Source organism: Mustela nigripes, chromosome 10 (genome assembly GCF_022355385.1).
Source record: "Mustela nigripes isolate SB6536 chromosome 10, MUSNIG.SB6536, whole genome shotgun sequence".
NCBI lineage: Eukaryota > Metazoa > Chordata > Mammalia > Carnivora > Mustelidae > Mustela > Mustela nigripes.
Window position 1 is genome coordinate 40,457,718 of NC_081566.1, and position 22,014 is coordinate 40,479,731.

The window sequence follows — 22,014 nt, forward strand, 5'->3', positions numbered from 1 at the left end:
GCTTTCTGCAATGAACACCTTTCAGTGCCTAGAACATACTTGGCACACAACGGGCCCCTCAATAAGTATTTACCTGTGTTGTAAACGTAATGTTTGTAAAAGGTATCTTTAAATACCCACTCCCCTCCAAACTACAATTGAATAAATGCTTACATGCTTTTCAACTACGAAACTTACACTAAGTTTATAGATATTCTTAAAATGTTGCCAACCCATAAAGCAGGCAGACTCTTTCCTCTTACTCATTGTGACTTCCACACTGAAACGGAAAGGTTATGAAGAAGAAAATCTACTGTAGGCAACTGTATATAGATCAGACAATAAAACAGAGACTTATAGATTCCAAATACAACGTTCTAAATAATTTCATCCCTGGGTTCATTAAACATTCACATGTGTATATTTAAAAACGACAACTTTCTGAATATCAAACTGATCATGTTCTTCTAAGCTGAAAAGAAAGCTCTCCTGGAATGGAGAAGGGAGAAAGAAAAGAAAAATGCAATGCTATAAAAATCTATAGGATTTGAGCATTACAGATGGTACGTCTATAATATCAAGACAGAGTTCTGATAAGTAGTTTACCCTCTGAAACTATGTTATTAACTTTCTAACTTCACTACAGCACAGTAACAATTCTTAAAATTACAGGGCTTACAGCTCTTGCCGTAGAATAACTCAAAGGGTATAAACGGATTATGACATTACTCTTTCCATCAGTGTCTTGAAATAAGTAGAAAGATTTTATAATACAGTTATACTTTAATTACAACAAAAAGTTCCTACTCGAATAAGTTGGCAGATATCATCTTTTTTTTTTTTTTTAAGATTTATTTATTTATTTATTTGAGAGAGAGAGAGAGAGAGAGAGAGAGACAGTGAGAGAGAGCATGAGCGAGGAGAAGGTCAGAGGGAGAAGCAGACTCCCCATGGAGCTAGGAGCGATGCGGGACTCGATCCCGGGACTCCTGGATCATGACCTGAGCCGAAGGCAGTCGTCCAACCAACTGAGCCACCCAGGCATCCCGGCAGATATCATCTTTGTAAGAACAAACATGGATACCCAGGAACTATTAGAAGAGGGATCCATTAGCTATCTAGCCATTATTAAGTCCCCTACATTTTACCGCATCTGCACTGTATCTGAAAATCTCCTTGGAGATTTCGGCTGACCAGAGAACAGGTAGGCAAGTTATTTCACAGGTCGGACTTTCATGTGGCAATTAGGAATATGATCGCCAACATAAGTGAATGCAAAAGCATGAACCATAACAAGATAATAATCAACCTGTCATAAGGAAGATGCAGTTTTCGTGAAGTTAAACACAGACTTCAGCCTCGGACAGCAAAAGGCTATTTCCTCCACAAACATATCCATTCCAGAAACAAACTTCTAAGTATGGCTGCTCTCAAAACAGAATACCACATACACTGGAGGAAAAATTCACAAAACAAAATCTTCTCAACAATTCACAAAACAAAGTCTTCCACAGAAATTAATTAAGGCCTCTTCATTCACCCTGAAAGACAACATACCAATAAGCTGTGAAATAAAACAGGTTAAAGTTGGGGTGCCTGGGTGGCTCAGTGGGTTAGGCCTCTGCCTTTGGCTCAGGTCATGATCTCAGGGTCCTGGGATGGAGCCCTGTGGCGGGCTCTCTGCTAGCAGGGAGCCTACTTCCCCATCTCTCTCTGCCTGCCTTTCTGCCTACTTGTGATCTCTCTCTCTGTCAAATAAATAAAATCTTAAAAAAACAAAAACACCAGGTTAAAGTTGACCTGAATACTCACCCTCAAACTATCTCCTGACAGGAACAAGTTGTAGGGATTGAGGATGCGTTCATAATGCCCTCTGATATGGGACCCCACAGCTTTGCCAGGAGCAAATCCCATCTTGGTGGCAATTTTGGTCCATTTTCTGTCCTTGCAAACAACTGTAAATCCACCTTCTTCTGCAACTAACTGTTAACAGCAAAAGAAATCAGAAATGTCTATATAGAAATCACTTCTAATTCCCTCTTACCTAAGTACAATTCCAAAAACAGAATGTTCTTGGCTGTGGTAATTTTTAAAAATACATTTCCCAAGTCAGACGAAAATATATATGCAATACTTATTTCAAGCTGGAAAATTAGAAAATCACTTTTGACAATACAGTCCATAAACATTTTGTACCCCCCAAAAGCTACTTCTCAGCTCCCCAGAGCAGTCTAGACTTTCTGGGAGGAAGAACTAGATCAACAATTAAATCTGTAACAAAAAACAAATCCTAGCACTTGGTCTAATGCAGAGACCCTCAAAAATCTCCATAAACTAAGAAGTGGGAGAGATGGCACCATTTTGGGGAAAAGAACATGGGCTTTACACTGAAGTAAACCTGAATTTCAGGTATCAGCCTTTAGAGCTCGGTCAATTTTCTCCCTAAGCCCCAGTTGTTTTAACTATAATAAAACAGAAAGGAGTATCTTACAGAAATGTTAAGTTTTAAAATGATACCCACAAAAGGTGGCAGCAAAATATTTCACAAGGCTTTCAGACCTGACAAATAGAGCCTAATTATCACTCAAGTGAATAGAGAATTTCATTTTACATTTCAAACAATAACTTTTTTTTTAAGATTAGGAAGATGAAGCTGGCAGAAAAGCACTAAAATGAGGGAGATTGCCGTTGGCCTCTTACCTTATTGAGCTGAAACAAGTCCAAGATCTTCCTCTCCACATGTGGAATTTTCAGAGTACTTCCCTGTAACTCCCAGTACTTTGCAATCTGGTCCAAGAAATTCAGTTTTACTCGAGTTTGAGCCTAAATGACAAAGAAATGGATTTTAATCTCACCTAGCTTATTTTAAAAATCCTGTGTGTGGTATTTTCACTCTTAGAATAGTTAAGTGAGGTGTGCCTGGGTGGCACTGTGGGTTGAGCATCCAACTTTTCCTTTCAGCTCAGGTCATTTCAGGGTCCTGAGACTGAACCCCACATGGGACTATGTGCTCAGTGCAGAGACTGCTTGAATTCTCTCCCTCTGCGTCCCTGCTCATGCTCTCTTTCTCTCTCTAAAATAAAAAAATCTTAAAAAAAAAAAAAAAAAAAGATATTTAAGTGAAGTATCACTCCTAAATCCAATAGAGAAAGTGCAAAAAAATATACAAAATAAAGCTGGTTGAATAATTATACATTAACTCAACAAAAATTTAATTCAGTGCCTACCATGTGTAAGCAAAGAATTAAACAAAGCAAGCCTCCCTTAAGTAGGCACTCTGAAAAGGGCTTCACTTATGGAGGACTAAAGCACAATTTTGTTATTGGTTAAAATTATATGACAAGTAAGTTCCTATATGCCCCTCTAGGTCTTTTTACAATTTGGGTATTTTATGAGACTTGACACACTGCCTACTGCGCTAAGGAGGCACCTTAATTGGGGTATTTTGAAGGCCTGTTCTTTCCAAGCACAAATTTTCTTACTTTTTCAAACACAAATCTAAAAACAGATTTTACAACAGTGATTCCATATCAATTTTAATGAGTCCTGATACGGTAACAGGAAACTTGGAGATAAATTTTTTTTTTAAGATTTATTTATTTATTTATCTGACAGAAAAATCACAAGTAGGCATATGTAGGCAGAGAGGCAAGCAGAGAGAGAGGGAGAAGCATGCTCCCTGTTGAGCAGAGAGCCTGATGTGGGCCTCAATCCCAGGACCCTGAGATCATGACCTGAGCTTGAAGGCAGCTGCTTAATCAACTGAGCCACCAGGCGCTCCAAGGAGACACTTTTTTCTTTTTTAAACTTAAAAAAAAAATGTTTTTTTAAAGATTTTATGAAGCAGGCTCCCCGCGGAGCAAGGGGCCCGATTCGGGACTCGATCACAGGATCCTGGGACCATGACCTGAGCTGAAAGCAGACCCTTAACCAACTGAGCCACCAAGGTGCCCCAGGAGACACTTTCTTAATTAAATGTTATTCTTTTTATTACTGTTGTTTGTAAGTTATTAAAAAAATTTTTTGTCATTTTTCTTTCTCCTCCTTGAAAATTAAGTCAGACAGTTTTAGCAGTTTTATCTTGCTCAAGGGCAAAACTGAGATGAATGTTCAGATGTTCCCAAACACAGTCCAAGACCTCAGAGTTAGTACCCATTTCCTATCTTTGGAGCTCAACTTAAAAATACAGACACTAGATTCTACTACCACCAAATCCATGCTACTACCACAGAATCCCAGCAAACATGAGCTCCATTTAAGTTAAAAAGGCTTGGTTTTTCTAATAAAAAAGCAAAACATGATTCAATGTTAAAATCAGATTAGAAGGCACCTGGATGGCTCAGTTGGTTGGACGGCTGCCTTCCACTCCAGTCATGACCTCAGGGTTTCAAGATCGAGTCCTGCATCGGGCTCCCGGCTCCACAGGGAGTCTGTTTCTCCCTCTTACCTACCCCCGCCTCGTGCTCTCTCTCAAATAAATAAAAATATTTTTTAAAAAAATCAGATTAGAAAAAGGTTAATGAAACATTATTTCTGGGTTATCAACACCCAACTCTCATTCACCCCATACTTTAGGGTTTCAGTAGCAAAGAGATTGAAGAAACATCATCTCTTCTCTAGAGAATACCCAAATAAGTATTCCTCACCCCTTCTTAGGAAATTAAAGTGTGTTATTAAGTCTAAGTAAAGATGTGTATTTGGAAGAAAATTAGAGCTGGAAATCTTTTCCATTAGATGGTTCCAAGGTACATTCCTTTCAAAATCTAAATTCTTGTGGCTGTCACCTAAATTTAGAAAGATGTGTATGAATTAAGAGGCCAACAATGATTGACTAAAATTGGTGTTTTTAATGAAATCTTGATTGCTACAAGGGCCTTACTGCCATTTGTTTTACCATGATTAACAATGTTTGGCCATAATTTAGCTTCACTAAAACCACCAGATTTGTTACAGAGATTCTTCAAAGAAAGTCCCTCTGGTATACAATCCACCAGAACAACAGTTAAGATATTACCTCCAATTCATTCAGCCTCTGGATACGTGGAGTAAAATGAAGTTTGTCAACATCACATGCAAATGGTGGCTGCCAATCCTAGGGGAGAAGCAAACGCTTTGATTAGAAGAATTTGTCATTCTGACATTTTAAAAAAATTCTGTTAAAACCCCAGGTGAGTAAAACACACTATCTCTAACCAGTTAAATAAAACAGAACATGGATAATAGTTTAACCTTTTTTCCACCAGAACAGCAGAATATGTATGATTACCCTTCCCCATACAAATGATGCAGCCTGTACACACCCCTATTCACCCCTTTCAAATGAGTAGTTACTTAACCGCAAGCTGCTGAAAAACCCCTGCCTTTAAAGTTTATTCATGGGGCCCCTGGGTGGCTCAGTCCTTAAGCAGCTGCCTTCAGCTTGGGTCATGATCCCAGGGTCCTGGGATCAAGTCCTGCAATGAGCCCCGCATCAGGCTCCTGCTTGACGGGAAGCCCGCTTCCCCTTCCCACTTCCCCTGTTTGTGTTCCCTCTCTCGCTGTGTCTCTCTCTGTCAAACAAATAAATTAAAGGAAAAAAAAGACAAAAACAAGTATTTTTTAAAAGTAAATAAGTAAAATAAAGTTCATTTATTTTTAGTAATCTCTACACCCAACATAGGGCTCCAACTCACCACCCCAAGATCAAGAATCACATGCTTTTTGGACTGAGCCAGACAGGAGCCCCCTGCAAAAGTCACTGACTGAAAAAAATCAAAATTCCTCTATTCCATAAAAGCTATCTTTTTACAAAATAGCTGTATTAACGTCAAAACATCCATAAACTAAATTTTTATATGTAACTTCCTAGCTACCTTAACTTTTATTATAAAATTAAAGTTAAGTTTGGAGGTGGTGGTGAAGACTGCCATTCAAGGCTAATTTTAAAAAATCGTCCTTAACATATCTACTGCCACAGATTCTTAGAAGAACTGCTGTCATGAGGAAATAATCAGACAAGGAAAAGTATTATGCTACCTCTAAGTAGAGAAAACTGCAAACAACTTAAATGTCCACAGTAGGAGAATATTTAAAGGAATAAAAATTATGCTGTATTAATGGGGGCGCTTGGGTGGCGCAGTTGGTTAAGCAGCTGCCTTCGGCTCAGCTCACAATCTCAGTGGTCCCACATCTGGCTCCTTGCTCCCTCTCCCTTTGCCTGCTGCTCCCCCTTTGTGTTCTGACATGCGCACACACTCTCTCTCTAATAAATATATAAATAAACCTTTAAAAAGAAAAATTATGGGCCACCTGGGTGGCTCAGTGGGTTGGGTCTCTGCTTTCAGCTCAGGTCATGATCTCAGGGTCCTGGGATCAAGTCCCACATTGGGCTCTCTGCTTGGCAGGGAGCCTGCCTCCCCCCTCACCCTCTGCCTGCCTCTCTCTGTCTACTTGTAATCTCTGTCAAATAAACAAAATCTTTAAAAAAGAAAAGAAAAGAAATTATGCGGCATTAATTAATGAGTACAGAGTTCAGTTTGGAATAATGAACAAGTTCTGAAGATATTTTAGTGTTAATGGTTATTTTTTTAAAAGATTTTATTTATTTATTTGACAGAGAGAGAGACAGTGGCAAGGGGTGGGGGGAGGGAGAGCGCCCACAAGCGGGGGAGGGAGAAGCAGGCTTCCCACAAAGCAAGGAGCTGGATGTAGGGCTCAATCCCAGGACCCCTGATCATGATCTGAGCTAAAGGCAGACTCTTAACAACTGAGCCACTCAGGTGCCTGGCGTTAATGAACTGTACCCTTAAAATTATTACAATGGTAAATTCTTTATTATGCATATAATACTTTAACACATTTAAAAAAGCAAAAAGACAAAAAATTATGCAGCGGTAGAGCTCTATTTATTGACACTGAAAGATGTTATATTTGTTAAGGAGGAAAAGAAATACAGACTATGCAATATAAAAATATAACATTGGAAAGATATACAGCAAAAACAATTAGTAGTGGTTGTCTTTGGTGGTAGGAATACATATGATTTTCTTTTACTTCCTTAACCATTTCAAATACAATCTGAACTATGTTACATACATTAAATAACATTTCTTACATATTAAATTACCTTGGATTAAGAAAACAATACAAGGAAGTTCACAGTCTTTTTACCCTATTTCATACCCAGAAGTTTGTTCTAAGAAAATAATTCACCCGGAATCAACATACATGAAATTAACTACAGTATAATGTTAGAAAGAGGACTGATATTATAACAACACTGAATATTATACAGCATTTTAAAATTCTAGATTTATGAAGAACTCATACCAATAAATAAGGAAACACAGAAAAATGGACAAATTGTGTTAGTAATTACCAAGAAAAAATGGCTAGCTTTAAAAAGACTGTTGTCCAACTTTACTCAAAATTTTAAAAATATACAAGATTCCCATGTTTTTACCTACGAGGTTACCAATGATTTAAAATATACACACCACCATTATTAGCAATATGTGAGGAAATGTGGATCCCAATGATTAGTATGCTGTTTCTTTCTTTAATTTTTATTTATTTATTTTTTTAAAGATTTCACCTATTTATTTGACAGACATCACAAGTATGCAGAGAGGCAGGCAGAGAGAGTGGGGGAAGCAGGCTCCCTGCTGAGCAGAGAGCCCCATTCCGGGCTGGATCCCAGGATCCTGGGATCAGGACCTGAGCCAAAGGCAGAGGCTTTAACCCACTAAGCCACCCAGGTGTCTCTAGTATGCTGTTTCTGGAGGTCAATTAGAAACATCGAATTTTTAAAGGTCTATTGACCCAGCAATTCCTCAGGTTAGAATTTAAAAATATTTGTTAACATTCACAACACCAAAATAGAGGAAAAAAAAAATTAACTGCAGAATTGTTTTAACTTAAGACCTTACTAATGGGGAATCTGGCTGGCTCAGTGAGTGGAACATAAGGCTCTTTTTTTTTTTTTTAAAGATTTTATTTATTTATTTGACAGAGAGAGATCACAAGTAGGCAGAGAGGCAGGCAGAGAGAGAGAGAGAGGAGGAAGCAGGCTCCCCGCTGAGCAGAGAGCCCGATGCGGGACTCGATCCCAGGACCCTGAGATCATGACCTGAGCCGAAGGCAGCGGCTTAACCCACTGAGCCACCCAGGCGCCCCGAGGCTCTTGATCTCAGTTTGAGCCCACATTGGATGTGGAGAGTACTTAAAAAAAAAAAAAAAAAAAATCCTAAAAAACAAACAAACAAACAAACAAACCTTAGTATCTATCAGTGAAGAATAAGGTAAGTAAATGTTGACACATCTATAAATAGTAATAAAATACTCTGCAACTGCAATAAAGAAAAAAAAATCTACATGTTCTAAATACAAAAAGACAGCCAAGACTGAATGAGTAAAAAACCCTCAAACATGTAAAATCATGCAAACCGTATTACATGTATGTAAATTTTAAAGACTTTCATAATAGGAGGGGGAAAGATTATTTGACACACAGATCACAACTGGGCAGAGAGGCAGTCAGAGAGAGAGAGGAGGAAGCAGGCTCCCTGCTGAGCAGCGAGCCCAATGTGGGGCTCAATCCCAGGACTCTGGGATCATGACCTGAGCCGAAGGCAGAGGCTTTAACCCACTGAGCCACCCAGGCACCCCAAAAGAGATTATTATTATTTCGAATCTATATTATTAGAATTTTTATTACTATTGGTTAGTTTTAGTTTAAAAGTAAAACAAGGGGAGTGAATGGGTGGCTCAGTGGGTTAAGCCTCTGCCTTCAGCTCAGGTCATGATCCCAGGGTCCTGGGATCGAGTCCCACACTGGGCTCTCTTCTCAGCGGGAAGCCTGCTTCCCCCCCTCTCTCTCACTGCCTGCCTCTCTGCCTACTTATGATCTCTGTCAAATAAATAAATAAATAAATAAATAAATAAATAAATAAAATCTTCACAAGTAAAACCAGGGTCTGGTGCACCTGGCTGATTCTGCCTCAGTTCGTGGAGAATACAATTCTTGACCTTTGGGTCCTTAATTCAGTCCCACACTGGGCACAGAGCTTACTTTAGACAAAAAAAAAAAAAAAAAAGTAAAAGAAGGTTTTGTTTTAGTGATTAGAAGCCTTCAGTAAAGTGCCCACCAGCGATGCCTGATAAACTATTATGTTAAAAAGATTACATCTTACCACAATTTCTTTTAATAAGGAAAATGCAGATCAGAAATTGGTACAAAGCTATTTACTATTAGAATACCAAAAAGAGGGGAGCCTGGGTGGCTCAGTCGTTAGGCGTCTGCCTCCAACTTGGGTCATGATCCCAGGGTCCTGGGATGGAGCCTGGGGGGGTGGGGGGTGGTGTTCCTGTTCTGCCGGAGGCCTGTTTCTCCCTCTTCCACTCCCCCTGCTAGTGTTCCCTCTCTCGCTGTGTCTATGTCAAATAAATAAATAAAATCTTTAAAAAGAAAATACCAAAAAGAAGAAACAAAAAAAAAGAAAGAAAGAAAAGTAAAAAGTAAAAAAAAAAAAAAAAAGTGGCAGCACTACCCGTTTAAAAAGGTCATCATCACAGATAAGGGTTTCAAGTATTTTATGTTGTCACACTGCCTCTTCCACAAAGACTATGGCTCTTGTTTCAGCTGTCATTTAAAGAAATACTATACTTTGTTAATCAACTTAAAAATATTACCTACTCCAACCTGGGTTGGAAAGGTGCAAGTCATTTATTTTTGTTTGGCTTGATAACTAAAGATAAAGAAAGCAATGTGTTTAATTATATAGAACACAATGTAGTGGAAGACAATCACATTGCTCAATATCCTATCACAGGCTAAGAGGAAGACTTTATGTTGTTCAGAGCTTTGCTCTCTAATATCTCATAAAAGCTGTAGGCTTTCTGAAATGAACTGATCTGCGTTGAAGGCTACACCAAAAATGTATCAAAGATAATATGTAAGAATATACAAGTAAATGATTAACATACTGTCCACATGGCCTAAAAATTTTATAAACTAAGACTTATGGGTAATGTAGGACATCCCCTGATTAATCAAGTTGGACTTTTTCTTTTCCAAATAGGCCTTCTAATCCCAAAACACAATGATAGGAAATTAATTTCATCTTATCTATATATTAAAGTTTTAATACTATAGTGAGTTATGTCTTTGTATGTACGTATGTATTTTTATATATATATGTATGTATTATATAATATATACTTATTCTATACTGAAGCTTTTTCAAATAAAATGAATCCTAAAAATAAAGCATCAGGAGGAAAACAGAACATATCTATCACTAAGGAAGTTCACACAGCAGGGATAATAAGCTAAAAACTAAAACTCAGAAGATCATTCCTTCATTAAATACAGATCGCTGAAAACTATCACTTCTTCTAGTTACAGAGAATGAGGGAAAATGGGATGCCATTTAGTTTCAAGACTTTCACTCTCAGCTGCAAAGCTTTACTACAATAAAAGAATTACATATTATTTGCAATGCTCACATTGAAATATCATTGGCTGAGTCTCACCTCAATGAGCTCTAATTTTTAAATGGGGAGAAAAAGCCAGCAAAGAAGGAAAGAAACCATTAAATAACAGTGCGATAATTTTGGGTTTGACACTTAAGTATCTAAAGGGGATACCATATAATCTAACCAAAACTTTTAGTCCCGAACAATAAAATGATTCACAAATATTTTTCTAGCATAAAAAGAGTATTTCCATACTAACTAGGTGTTCTAAGGGTTCATAGATTGCAAGGCATCCCATATAAATTTCCTGCTAAGATTCACTCACTTTTAAAACTTCAAATGTCTTTTAGAGGTGCCTGGGTGGCTCAGTCAGTTAAGGGAACAACTCTTGATTTAGGCTCAGGTCATGATCTCAGGGTCATGGGATTGAGCCCCATGTCGGGCTCCAAACTCAGTGCAAAGTCTTGCTTGAGTTTCTCTCTCCTTCTTCCTCAGCCCTCTCTCTCTCTCTCTCACTGAAATAAGTAAGTCTTTTTAAAGCCTTCATTTTGAAAGGCTTATTTATTATTATTATTATTAATTATTATTATTTAACTATTATTTAGCAACATTTTCCTTAGTCCCAGCATTAACTGAGCAACAACTTACAGTACATTTAACTGAGAAATGTGCAATAAAATTGACCAGTGGGAGATTAACTTAACTTTCATAGGATGCTAAGAATTTTTTAAAAACTCCATGAAAATTCACTCTGCGAATCATCCCCAACTAGCAGCCACATACCAGAATACTGTCTTTATCTTTCTAAATACAGAGAAGCTATCACCATTTTAAGATCTAACACTAAGAAAAATTAGAAAGTACATACTTTACAAGAGGCTTTTCCAGAAGCTGGTTCTCGGACTCTGGCAGACAAACTAACTTTTAAAAATTAATGTCAAGGGGCGCCTGAGTTGCTCGATCCGCTGGACATCTGCCTTCAGCTCAGGTCAAGATCTCAGGGTCCTGGGGCACCTGGGTGGCTCAGTGGGTTAAAGCCTCTGCTTTCGGCTCAGGTCATGATCTCAGGGTCCTGGGATCGAGCCCCGCATCGGGCTCTCTGCTCCGCGGGAAGCCTGCTTCCTCCTCTCTCTGCCTGCCTCTCTGCTTACCTGTGATTTCTCTCTGTCAAATGAATAAATAAAATCTTTTAAAAAAAAAAAAAAAAAAAAAAAGATCTCAGGGTCCTAGGATGGGATCGAGTCCCATGTCAGGCTCCCTACTCAGCAGGGAGTCTGCTTCTTCCTCTGCCTCTGCCCCTCCCCTTGCTCCGGTTTGCTCTCTCACTCTCAAATATATAAATAAAATCTTAAAAAAAAAAATCAATGTCAAAAGCTCATTCTGGTTAGTTCACAAAGAATAACATTAACTAAGGACCACTGTATTTTATAACTGCATGTGTTCTATGAAAGCTAGTCATGACAGAATATACGCATTCAAAGGATTTTTAATCCAGTGCAGCAGAGCTAAACTTTGTGCCTGAATCCAGAGTCTGTTTTTAGGTTATCAACACAGTAACACAAAATGATAGTGCAAAATTTTAAGGAACTGAACAAAGAATCTGTTAGTATTTTAAGTCAAGTCAGAAAATTTTTCAGTTAAGCCACCAAGATTTATCAACCTGAATTAAGATTTTTTTGAGCTGTTTATTTGAGAGCTCAGTGGTGGGAGGAATGGTGTTGTTGAGGAAGCAGAGGAGGAGAGGGAGACAGAGAATCCCAAGCAGGCACCACATGCAGCACACAGCATGGAGCCCAACATGGGGCTCAATCCCACAATCCCAAAGGAATTGACCCCAGCAGAAATCCAGAGTCGGATGCTTAACTAACTGAGTCCTTCAGGGGCTCAGTTGGTTAAGCCAAGGGCCCCCACCTTGGCCCCTTAAGGGCCCCCAGGCGCCCTTCAAACTTAATAAAAATCTGAGTAGCACATATGGAAGTATGTATGAAGTACAATTTAAAAGACTACTTTCTCATACATTAACAGTTTTATGTCAACACGATGTCCTTAAGACAAATTCAAGGAGGAAGAACTGGGAAGAGCATAATCATTATAAATCCCCATTTATAAATTAAAAGACAAGCAGAGTTACTATTTGTGAGTCCCTCAGTGGAATCCACTGACCACTCACTGATGGGCGGTCTACCAGGACAGTTCTGTAATACAAGACTTCGGTGTCTTCCCAAAAGAAATAAAATGTGTTAGATACGACTAACTTCTCCCTTTTTTCTTAATTCCCTCTAGATAGGCTTGGCACTAAGCAGCTTTAGTTAGCCACCCATTTGTTCAAAGTCTGTTTAAGACCTCCCATCCTTAGTGAGCCACTAATAAAAAACAAACAAAAACACTGAGAATTTTCTTTTTAGACTTTAGAATCACACTTTCTTCCTTAAATCAGAGGTTCTTACATTGTATAGAATTGACTGTATGTGGATTTTTGCCAGCCAGTTCACAGCTTTCACCAGGGTTTCAAAGGGGTATGTAACCTCAAAAAAGAAGGAAAAAAAGTCCTGGGAATATGTTTGGCTTTCATAAGTGTTTGTACCTCCAAGTTCTTTCTCACTACCCCAACCTACTTTTTTCAGTTCCTTCTTGTACTTAACCAAGACATGATAATGGATAAGATGCGTGGCTCCTCAGAATGTCAGGAGGTTGTAGATATTATAGTACAGGACACAAAGAGCAATGCACTTAGAAGTCAGAAGACCTGGATTTGCACTTTGGTTCTTTAACCACCACCAGAAGGATCTTAACTTTTCAATTTGAACTGTACAAACAAGAGCCACCTTCAGAACTATGGCGAAAATTAAAACGACAAATATAAAGCACTGTTTATTGTAAAACAAAAATAGAAAGTACTATATTTACATTAAGTTCTGATCACTGAAATATCATTTCTTCTAGCAAAAAGTCACTGCAAGGTGACACCTGGGTGGCTCAGTGGGTTAAAGCCTCTGCTTTCGGTTCGGGTCATGATCCCAGGGTCATGGGATCGAGCCCCGATCGAGCCCCCACCCCCACCCCGAGCTCTCCGATCGGTGGGGAGCCAGCTTTGCCTCTCTCTTTGTTTCCCACTCTGCCCACTTGTGATCTCCGTCTGTCAAATAAAGAAAGAAAATCTTAAAAAAAAAAAAAAAAAAAAAAAGTCACTGCAGGGGCTCCTGGGTGGCTCAGTGGGTTAAGGCCTCTACCTTCGGCTCAGGTCATGGTCCCAGGGACTTGGGATAGAGCTCGAATCCGGCTTCCTGCTCAGCAGGAAACTTGCTTCTCCCTCTCTCTCTGTGCCTGCCTCTCTGCCTACTTGTGATCTGTCAAATAAATAAATAAAATCTTAAAAAAAAAAAAGTCACTGCAGCCTCAACTTTCAAGGACCATCGGACATCTAAGCTTTATCTTTAAGGACTCTATCCTTCCAGCCTAACTCTAGTTGGCATCAGGGCAATTTCAACCCAGGTTAAAGGACTACCTTATATTTCCACACCCTGCCACCCAATTACTCCTTCAATGCTCTTTTTTTTTTTTTAAGATTTTATTTATTTATTTGACAGAGAGAAATCACAAGTAGATGGAGAGGCAGGCAGAGAGAGAGAGAGAGGGAAGCAGGCTCCCTGCTGAGCAGAGAGCCCGATGCGGAACTCGATCCCAGGACTCTGAGATCATGACCCGAGCTGAAGGCAGTGGCTTAACCCACTGAGCCACCCAGGCGCCCTTCAATGCTCATTTTTTAAACACAATTATATCATTTCCTTTATCCTTGTAGAGTAAAACAGATGTGAAAGAGGATACACTTTGGAGTCACACTGCCTGGGTTCAAATCCTGACCGTGTGGCTTTGTACTAATCTCCCTGTAGCTCAGGTGCATGTATAAAGGGGAAACTATGAGGCTTAAATACATGTAAAAAGCCTTTAGACAGGTCCTGGCATTTACAAAGTAAATGGTCAAAAATGTTAGTCATGGGACGCCTGGGTGACTCAGTGGGTTAAAGCCTCTGCCTTCCGCTCAGGTCATGATCTCAGGGTCCTGGGATTGAGCCCTGAATAGGGCTCTCTGCTCAGTGGGGAGCCTGCTTCCTCCTCCCTATCTCTGCCTGCCTCTCTGCCTACTTCTGATCTCTGTCTGTCAAATAAATAAATAAAATCTTTAAATAAATAAATAAATACTTTTTAAAAGATTAATATATAATATTCAAGGCCCATTAGTCTAATTTTTTGCTGGATTTTTTTCAGCTTTACTGAAATATATACAACTGTGCAGAGGGAGAGGCAGACATCTAGCTGAGCAGGGAGCTGGGTGTGGGGCTTGATACCAGGACCTTGAGATAACAACCCCCACGGTAGGCAGACATCTAACTGAGCCACCCAGGAGCCCCTATGCAATCTTGCTTCTTCTTCTTCTTCTTAAGATTTTATTTACTTATTTGACAGAGATCACACGTAGGCAAAGAGGCAGGCAGAGAGAGAGAGGAGGGAGTAGGCTCCCCACTGAGCAGAGAGCCCTATGCGGGGCTCAATCCCAGAACCCTGGGATCATGACTTGAGCCGAAGGCAGAGGCTTTAACCCACTGAGCCATCCAGGTGCCCCTGAAACCTTGATTCTTAAACAAGAATATACTGTTAGGTTTCCATGCTTAAAGAGCATTTTCTAAGATTGTTTTAGGTATGTAATTCAAGGGTAGAGGCAGTTAATGGATCTGCTAAAAGAGGAGCTCGCCTGGGTGGCTCAGTCAGTTAAGCAACTGCCTTTGGCTCAGGTCATGATTCCAGGGTCCTGGGATAGAGTTCCACATTGAGTCTGCCTCTCCCCTTGCTCGTGCTCACTTGCGTGTGCACACGCTCTCTCTTTCTCTCAAATAAATAAATAAAACTTAAAAAAAAAAAATGACAGTTATTCTGGCTCTACAGATTATCAGCTACATCTAAGTATAAAAATTATTTAATTATTTAATTTAAAATGAAGACTACCTTCACAGAACAGTACTGAGGATGTTCAACAAATGCTATCGAACAAGTAAAAATTCCAGTCATGAAAGTTAGTGTTAAACATTTCTACAAAGCTAAAAGGTATAAAGTCAAAAGGTCTGACTGGTAAAAACATGCCAATAAAGAAAACTTGATAACAAGACTTCGTAAACGAAGAAAACAGTTTACTAAAAACACATCTGCTCCTTATTGAGATATGGGTTAGTCTATCAAGGGAGGTGAGGCTCATGTTGTGGCACAGGATTTATGCTCATTATGATGATACAAAAATTCTCAGTTTTAAGTCCTTCCATAGACAAGACTGCAAGAATATGTATCCCCTTTAAAAAAAAAAAAAAATCAGAGGTTCCTGTCTGGCTCAGCCATTGGAGCATGCGACTCTTGATCTCAGGGTCATGAGTTTGAGCCCCACACTGAGTGCAGAGATTACTGAAAAATAAAATCTTAAAAATAAATAAACAATATTAAAAAAAAAATGAGTTGCCAATATACGTAGTCTCACCATGAGAAAAACAAGAGATAAATTCCAATAGTGGGACAGCTTACAAAATTCCCAGTCAGTACTCCTCAAAATCGTCAAGTTCATCAGAAATAGTCTGAGAAACTGCAACAGCTTAAAAAAGCCTAAAGAGGGGTGCCTGGGTGGTTCAGTGAGTTAAGCCTCTGCCTTCGGCTCTGGTCATGATCTCACGGTCCTGGGATGGAGCCCGCCATCAGGCTCTCTCTCAGCAGGGAGCTTGCTTCCCCCACCCTCTCTCCCTACCTCTCTTAATACTTGACCTCTCTCTCTCTGCCAAATAAATGAATAGAATCCTTGGGGGGGAGCCTAAAGAGACATGACAGCCAAATATGTGGTACCCTGGATGAGATCCTGAAACAAAAGAAGGGTATTAGCTATAAAACTACGGAAATATAAATAAAATGCATGGACTTTAGTTAATAACAATGTCCATTCATTAATTATAGCAAAGATGTCATAATAATGTAAGGTGTTAATAAAAGAGAAAAGTAGGTGAAGGAATACGTGGGAACTCTACACAATTTTTCTAGAAGTCTAATAGTTCTTTAAAATACCAAGTCAGGGACGCCTGGGTGGCTCAGTTGGTTAAGCAGCTGCCTTTGGCTCAGGTCATGATCCCAGCGTCCTGGGATCGAGTCCCACATTGGGCTCCTTGCCCCGCAGGGAGCCTGCCTCTCCCTCTGACTCTGCCTGCCACTCTGCCTGTGCTCTCTCTCTCTCTTACAAATAAATAAAATCTTTAAAAAAAAAAAAAAAAACTAATAAAATGACAAAATAAGACCAACAAGGCCCACTTTCTCACATTTTAGTTGATACTGGTTATAAGGGAAGTGTATTGTTTTCCCTTTAGGAAACACATTTAAATTTTCATTTCATTTCACAGAAGCACAGATAATTGAAGTTCTTACCAAACCCTCTACTACTGGTTTTAAATGTCCTTTGCAACCAGTGTACGTCTTACACATGCACAGATCCTAGATTTATTTCTCCTCTCAAACTTTTGGTCTTAGGACGCCCCTATTTTTTTTTTAAAGCTTTTATTCATTTATTTGTCAGAGAGAGAGAGAGAAAGAGAGGCAGGTTCCAGCTGATCAAAAAGCCTGATGTGGGACTCGATCCCAGGACCCTGGGAGCATGACCTGAGCTGAATGAAGGCAGATGCTTCACCTACTGAGCCACCCAAGCGTCCCATGGACCTCTGAAAACTCTTAGAAACTGAGGCCCTCAAAGAGCTTTAGTCTATTTAGCTTGTATCTATTCACTCTGATGACAAAAGAAATTTAAAATATTTTATGTGCACCTGGCTGGCTCAGTTGGAAGATCATGCTACTCTTGATCTTGAGGTCCAGAGTTCGAGCCCTACTTTGGGTGTAGAGATTACTCAAATAAATTAAAACTTAAAAAAATAAAAATGTTTCAAATAAATTCATTTAATAATAATCAAAAAGTAAAAGAATGGCATTGTTTTATGTTGCATATATTTTACAAGTCTCTTTAATGTCTGGCTAATGGAAATAAGTCGTTGGGTGTGTGCCTTCCCACTCCCTCTGCTTGTGTTCCTCTGAGAGAGGCTGTCCCAGTCAAATAAATAAAATACTAAAAAAAAAAATTAAAAAAAAAAAAGCTAGAATTTCATATTTTCTTTTATAGTCAATCAGCTGTAGTATATTGTCTTGGTTTAAAGCCTATCAAGAAAATCTGGTTACATATATTTAGTTGAAAAGAGGTAGTTCTGGGGTGCCTGGGTGGCTCAGTGGGTTAAGCCGCTGCCTTCGGCTCAGGTCATGATCTCAGGGTCCTGGGATCGAGCCCCACATTGGGCTCTCTGCTCGGCAGGGAGCCTGCTTCCTCCTCTCTCTGCCTGCCTCTCTGCCTGCTTGTGATCTCTCTCTGTCAAATAAATAAATAAAATCTTTAAAATTTAAAAAAAAAAAGAAAAGAAAAGAAAAGAAAAGAGGTAGTTCTTTTGGACCTGCTGAAAAGGTCTCAAGAACACTCCAAGAGTCATTTCCTCAATCCAAACCCTGGAAACAGGGGCGCCTGGGTAGCTCAGTGGGTTAAGCCTCTGCATTTGGCTCCGGTCATGATTTCAGGGCCCTGGGGTCGAGCCCTGCAGGGGGCTCTCTGCTCAGTGGATAGCCTGCTTCCCCCTCTCTCCTGTCTGCCTCTCTGCCTACTTGTGATCTCCGTCAAATAAATAAAATCTTTAAAAAAAAAAAAAAACACCCTGGAAAACAACTCTTAATAATCCTTATCCCTAAAGAATTCCCAACCAGTCTGTCCCTCCAAGGAACTCTATCCATCCAGATTTTTAAAATGGCCCCTTTATAGCGAAATAAGTTAAGCGGAGAAAGACAACTATCATATGATCTCCCTAATATGAGGAAGTGGTGATGCAACATGGGGGCTTAAGTGGGTAGGAGAAGAATAAATGAAACAAGATGGGATTGGGAGGGAGACAAACCATAAGTGACTCTTAATCTCACAAAATGAACTGTGGGTTGCTGGGGGGAGGGGGGTTGGGACAAGGCGGGGGGTTATGGACATTGGGGAGGGTATGTGCTTTGGTGAGTGCTGTGAAGTGTGTAAACCTGGAGATTCATAGACCTATACCCCTGGGGATAAAAATATATGTTTATAAAAAATAAAAAATTTAAAGAATAAAAAAAAAAAAGGTCCCTTTAAGTGTTTTCTCTATTCACTAGCAATGATTTCTTGACCTTTATGTGTACTGCCAACCTTTTTAGAAAAGGTATACCAGTGTCAGCCCAGTCTTCCCTAAAAACCCCACCACCAAAAAGATCTTGAAACTACCAACTTAATCATATGCAAACATAAAGAAACGATTAATGGAGGTACTAAAGGGGCACCAGGGTGGCTCTGCCAGTTAAGGGTCTGCTTTCAGCTCAGGTCATGATCCCAGGGTCTTAGGATGCAGCCCCCAGTTGGGCTCCCTGCTCAGTAGGGGAGTTTGCTCTCACTCTGTCCTTACTCCTGGCTAGTGTTCTTTCTTGCTCATTCTCTCTCAAATGAATAAATTAAAAACAAAAAACACCACTTGTACTAAAATATTAAGGACCTTTGTTAAAATTGTAATGCCTATAATTGACAGGACCTGGTAAAAGCTGTCAGTTTACATTTTACAGACATCTTCACAGACTCTTTACAAGAATATTAAGTGTCCGAGCACTATTTCTATGGAGGAGAATCTATTAGTAAATGAAAACACACTGGTATAAAAGGGACACCCCATGTACTTTTTAAGCATCAGTCCCAATAAGGTCCTCTTTCACCACTTTTTAAAAATCTTATTTATTTATTCAGGAGTGAGAGAGAAGAGAGAGAGAGCATGTGTTGGGGCAGAGGGACAGAGGGAGAAGTGGACTGCCCACTGAGCAGGGAGCCCACACGGGACCTGATCCCAGGACTCTGGGATCACGATGCAAACGAAAACCGAAGGCAGATGCTTAGCCGACTGAGCCACCCAGGTGCCCCTCTCTTCCACCATTTTTTTTTTTAAGATTTTATTTATTTATAGATTTATTTATTTATATACAGAGAGAGAGAGACAGAATGAGAGAGAGAACAGAAGTAGGGGGAGTTGGGAGAGGCAGAAGCAGGCCTCCCACAGGGCAGGGAGTCTGATGCGGGACTAGATCCCAAGATCATGAGAACATAACCTGAGTTGAAGGTAGAGGCTTAACGACTGAGCCACCCAGGTACCCCATCTTCACCACTTATAATAAAACTTGGTAACAATAATCTGTATTTGTAGGACCCCTAAATGACTTAAATTTATTATTGTCAAAACCATGTGGAAATACCATGGAAAATAGTCCTTCCAAAACTTCAAAAAGATGGTTTCCTTTCCAGGACAGTTACAGGAACAAGCTAACTAAGTACCACCTTGTTTATAAACAGTAAGAGCAAGAGAATAATAACAAGATCACGTGAAGACCTTACTCTTTCAAAACGTCCCTAACAGGGGCGCCTGGTGGCTCAGTCGATTAAGCAGCTGCCTTCAGCTCAGGTCATGATCCCAGGGTCTTGGGATCGAGCCCCACATCGGGCTCCCTGCTCAGCAGAGAGTCTGCTTCTCTCTCTCCCTCTGCCTGCCACTCTGCTTACTTGTGCTCTCTATGTCTCTGTCAAATAAATAAATAAAATCTTAAAAAAAAAAAGTCCCTAACAGATGTCTACCCCTACCAAAAAGTTACGTACTGAGGTGATTCATACAAATTTTTGGCATATTCCCAAAAGTCTTATTTATATGCTTCTATTTAGAAGCATCCTTTTAAAAATCACCCGGAAGGATCATAAGAAAGCTAAATCCCTAGTATAAATCATCTTCCACTCAAATAGGTTGACATGATAGATCACTCATGAAAATTTAAGAGGAGAGCATTATTTCTCTTGGATCATTCATTGACACCTCATGACACAAAAGTCACCAAATAAAACCAGAAGAAATGTCAGATTCTTCTCCCCTTCCAGCAATTATAACTGGCATAAATATTGCTTCAATACAATCAAGTAGCTATACTGCCAGATTTTCTCCCCCAAGAAAATTTAATTAAGTAGTTTTGATTCTGTTTTTCTTTTTTTTTCCCAAGTAGGATCCCAGTGAGGAAAAGACAATTTCTGAGAGAAAATTGAGGCTACCAAGGTTAAGAAAAAATAACATGCTTCAGAGAAAGGTTCCAGAAATGATCTGTCAGGGGAAGGGGTTGAGGAAAAAGGTTGGACACGGCCCCTACAACCTTCCCCTCAGCAAAACCCAAACCCACCTGGGTACAGAGGGGAGGGAAAGGTAAACAGGCCACACCCTACCTTGAAGGCCTTGCTGTATCTGTAAACACATGTTCTACAACTTTAGTACTTTACATCTGGACACTCCAAGATTCAAAATCAAGGTCACGAAAGGGACAGTAACTACACTACCAAATGGCCTAGGTCTCTAAGAAGATACTAAAAGACTACAAAATCTTTGTTTTTGCTTGATGTTCCATATCAAGACATATTTGGCAATTGTACTAAGAGAAACATAAATAATAAGCCATTCATTTCACTAGATGCAAATATTTAAGTTATTTAGCCCAGCTACAATTAGCTGCAAGCCTAACGCTAAAAGTAGAAATAAGGGGCGCCTGGGTGGCTCAGTGGGTTGGTTAAGCCTCTGCCTTCAGCTCTGGTCATGATCTCAGGGTCCTGGGATCGAGTCCCACATCGGGCTCTCTGCTTGGCAGGGAGCCTGCTTCCTCCCCTCTCTCTCTGCCTGCCTCTCTGCATACTTGTGATCTCTCTCTGTCAAATAAATAAATAAAATCTTTAAAAAAAAAAAGGTAGAAATAATTTTAGAACCTGTATGATCCCTAACAGCCACATCTGAAGTAAAAGACTGAAGTCTGGACTTGAATAGGAATTGATAGGAAGCTGCTCTATACATCACTGCCAGATCACTTAGTATTTTTAGGGCAATATGCAATTCTACTCAATATGCTATAATTCTGACCATGTTTCAAGGCTAGCTACATCTCCTATTTGAAAGAGAAAAAGATGCACTAACACATAGGCATGCTCAACTTACAATGGCAGATAAATAGGTCTTACCTCCAAAGGTCTTAAATTTATCTTGGGATATATCTCAAACCATGCTGGTATTATTGTAGAGACAGCACCATCAACTGCCTTATTTATTTCACATTTACTGCCACATTTAATAATAATTTGATTTACAAGAAAACCCACTTTAATGTAAAATACGCAGAAATTGCAGCCTAATAAAATTGGTCCTCAGCTGAATGGCTGCCGGGTATCAAAGGGACAAACTCCATAAAACTCTTCTATTTTTGCAGGTTTTAAATAAAGGATTTTGCAGCTGTGGACCCAATTCATTTCTTCATTCACCAGAGCTGAAAAAAAGAGTCCCTAGTTTCTGGCCCTATAGTTGAGAAATTCTGCTAATTCAAAGTCAACAGATAGAGAATTCCTTATATTAACAGCTGCCTAAACCTTATCAGGGAACTATCTAAAATCAGTTC

At 39.6% G+C, this 22,014-nt stretch overlaps 1 protein-coding gene across 5 annotated transcripts in view; it reads right to left on the reverse strand.

The window, feature by feature from the left end:
• KDM5B (lysine demethylase 5B) overlaps positions 1 to 22,014 on the reverse strand; it is a 92,239-nt gene that overhangs the window by 52,909 nt on the left and 17,316 nt on the right. For 4 of the 5 annotated variants that reach the window (XM_059413123.1, XM_059413120.1, XM_059413119.1 and 1 more), the window contains exons 2-4: positions 4,994 to 5,071; positions 2,680 to 2,802; positions 1,792 to 1,962 (exon numbers count right to left, since the gene is read on the reverse strand). In XM_059413123.1, coding sequence (XP_059269106.1) covers positions 1,792 to 1,893 — 102 coding nt within the window. In that variant the 5' untranslated portion in view covers positions 1,894 to 1,962; positions 2,680 to 2,802; positions 4,994 to 5,071. Of the gene's footprint in view, positions 1 to 1,288; positions 1,504 to 1,791; positions 1,963 to 2,679; positions 2,803 to 4,993; positions 5,072 to 22,014 lie in introns of those variants that run through there. The other variant, XM_059413122.1, reaches the window with a different exon arrangement.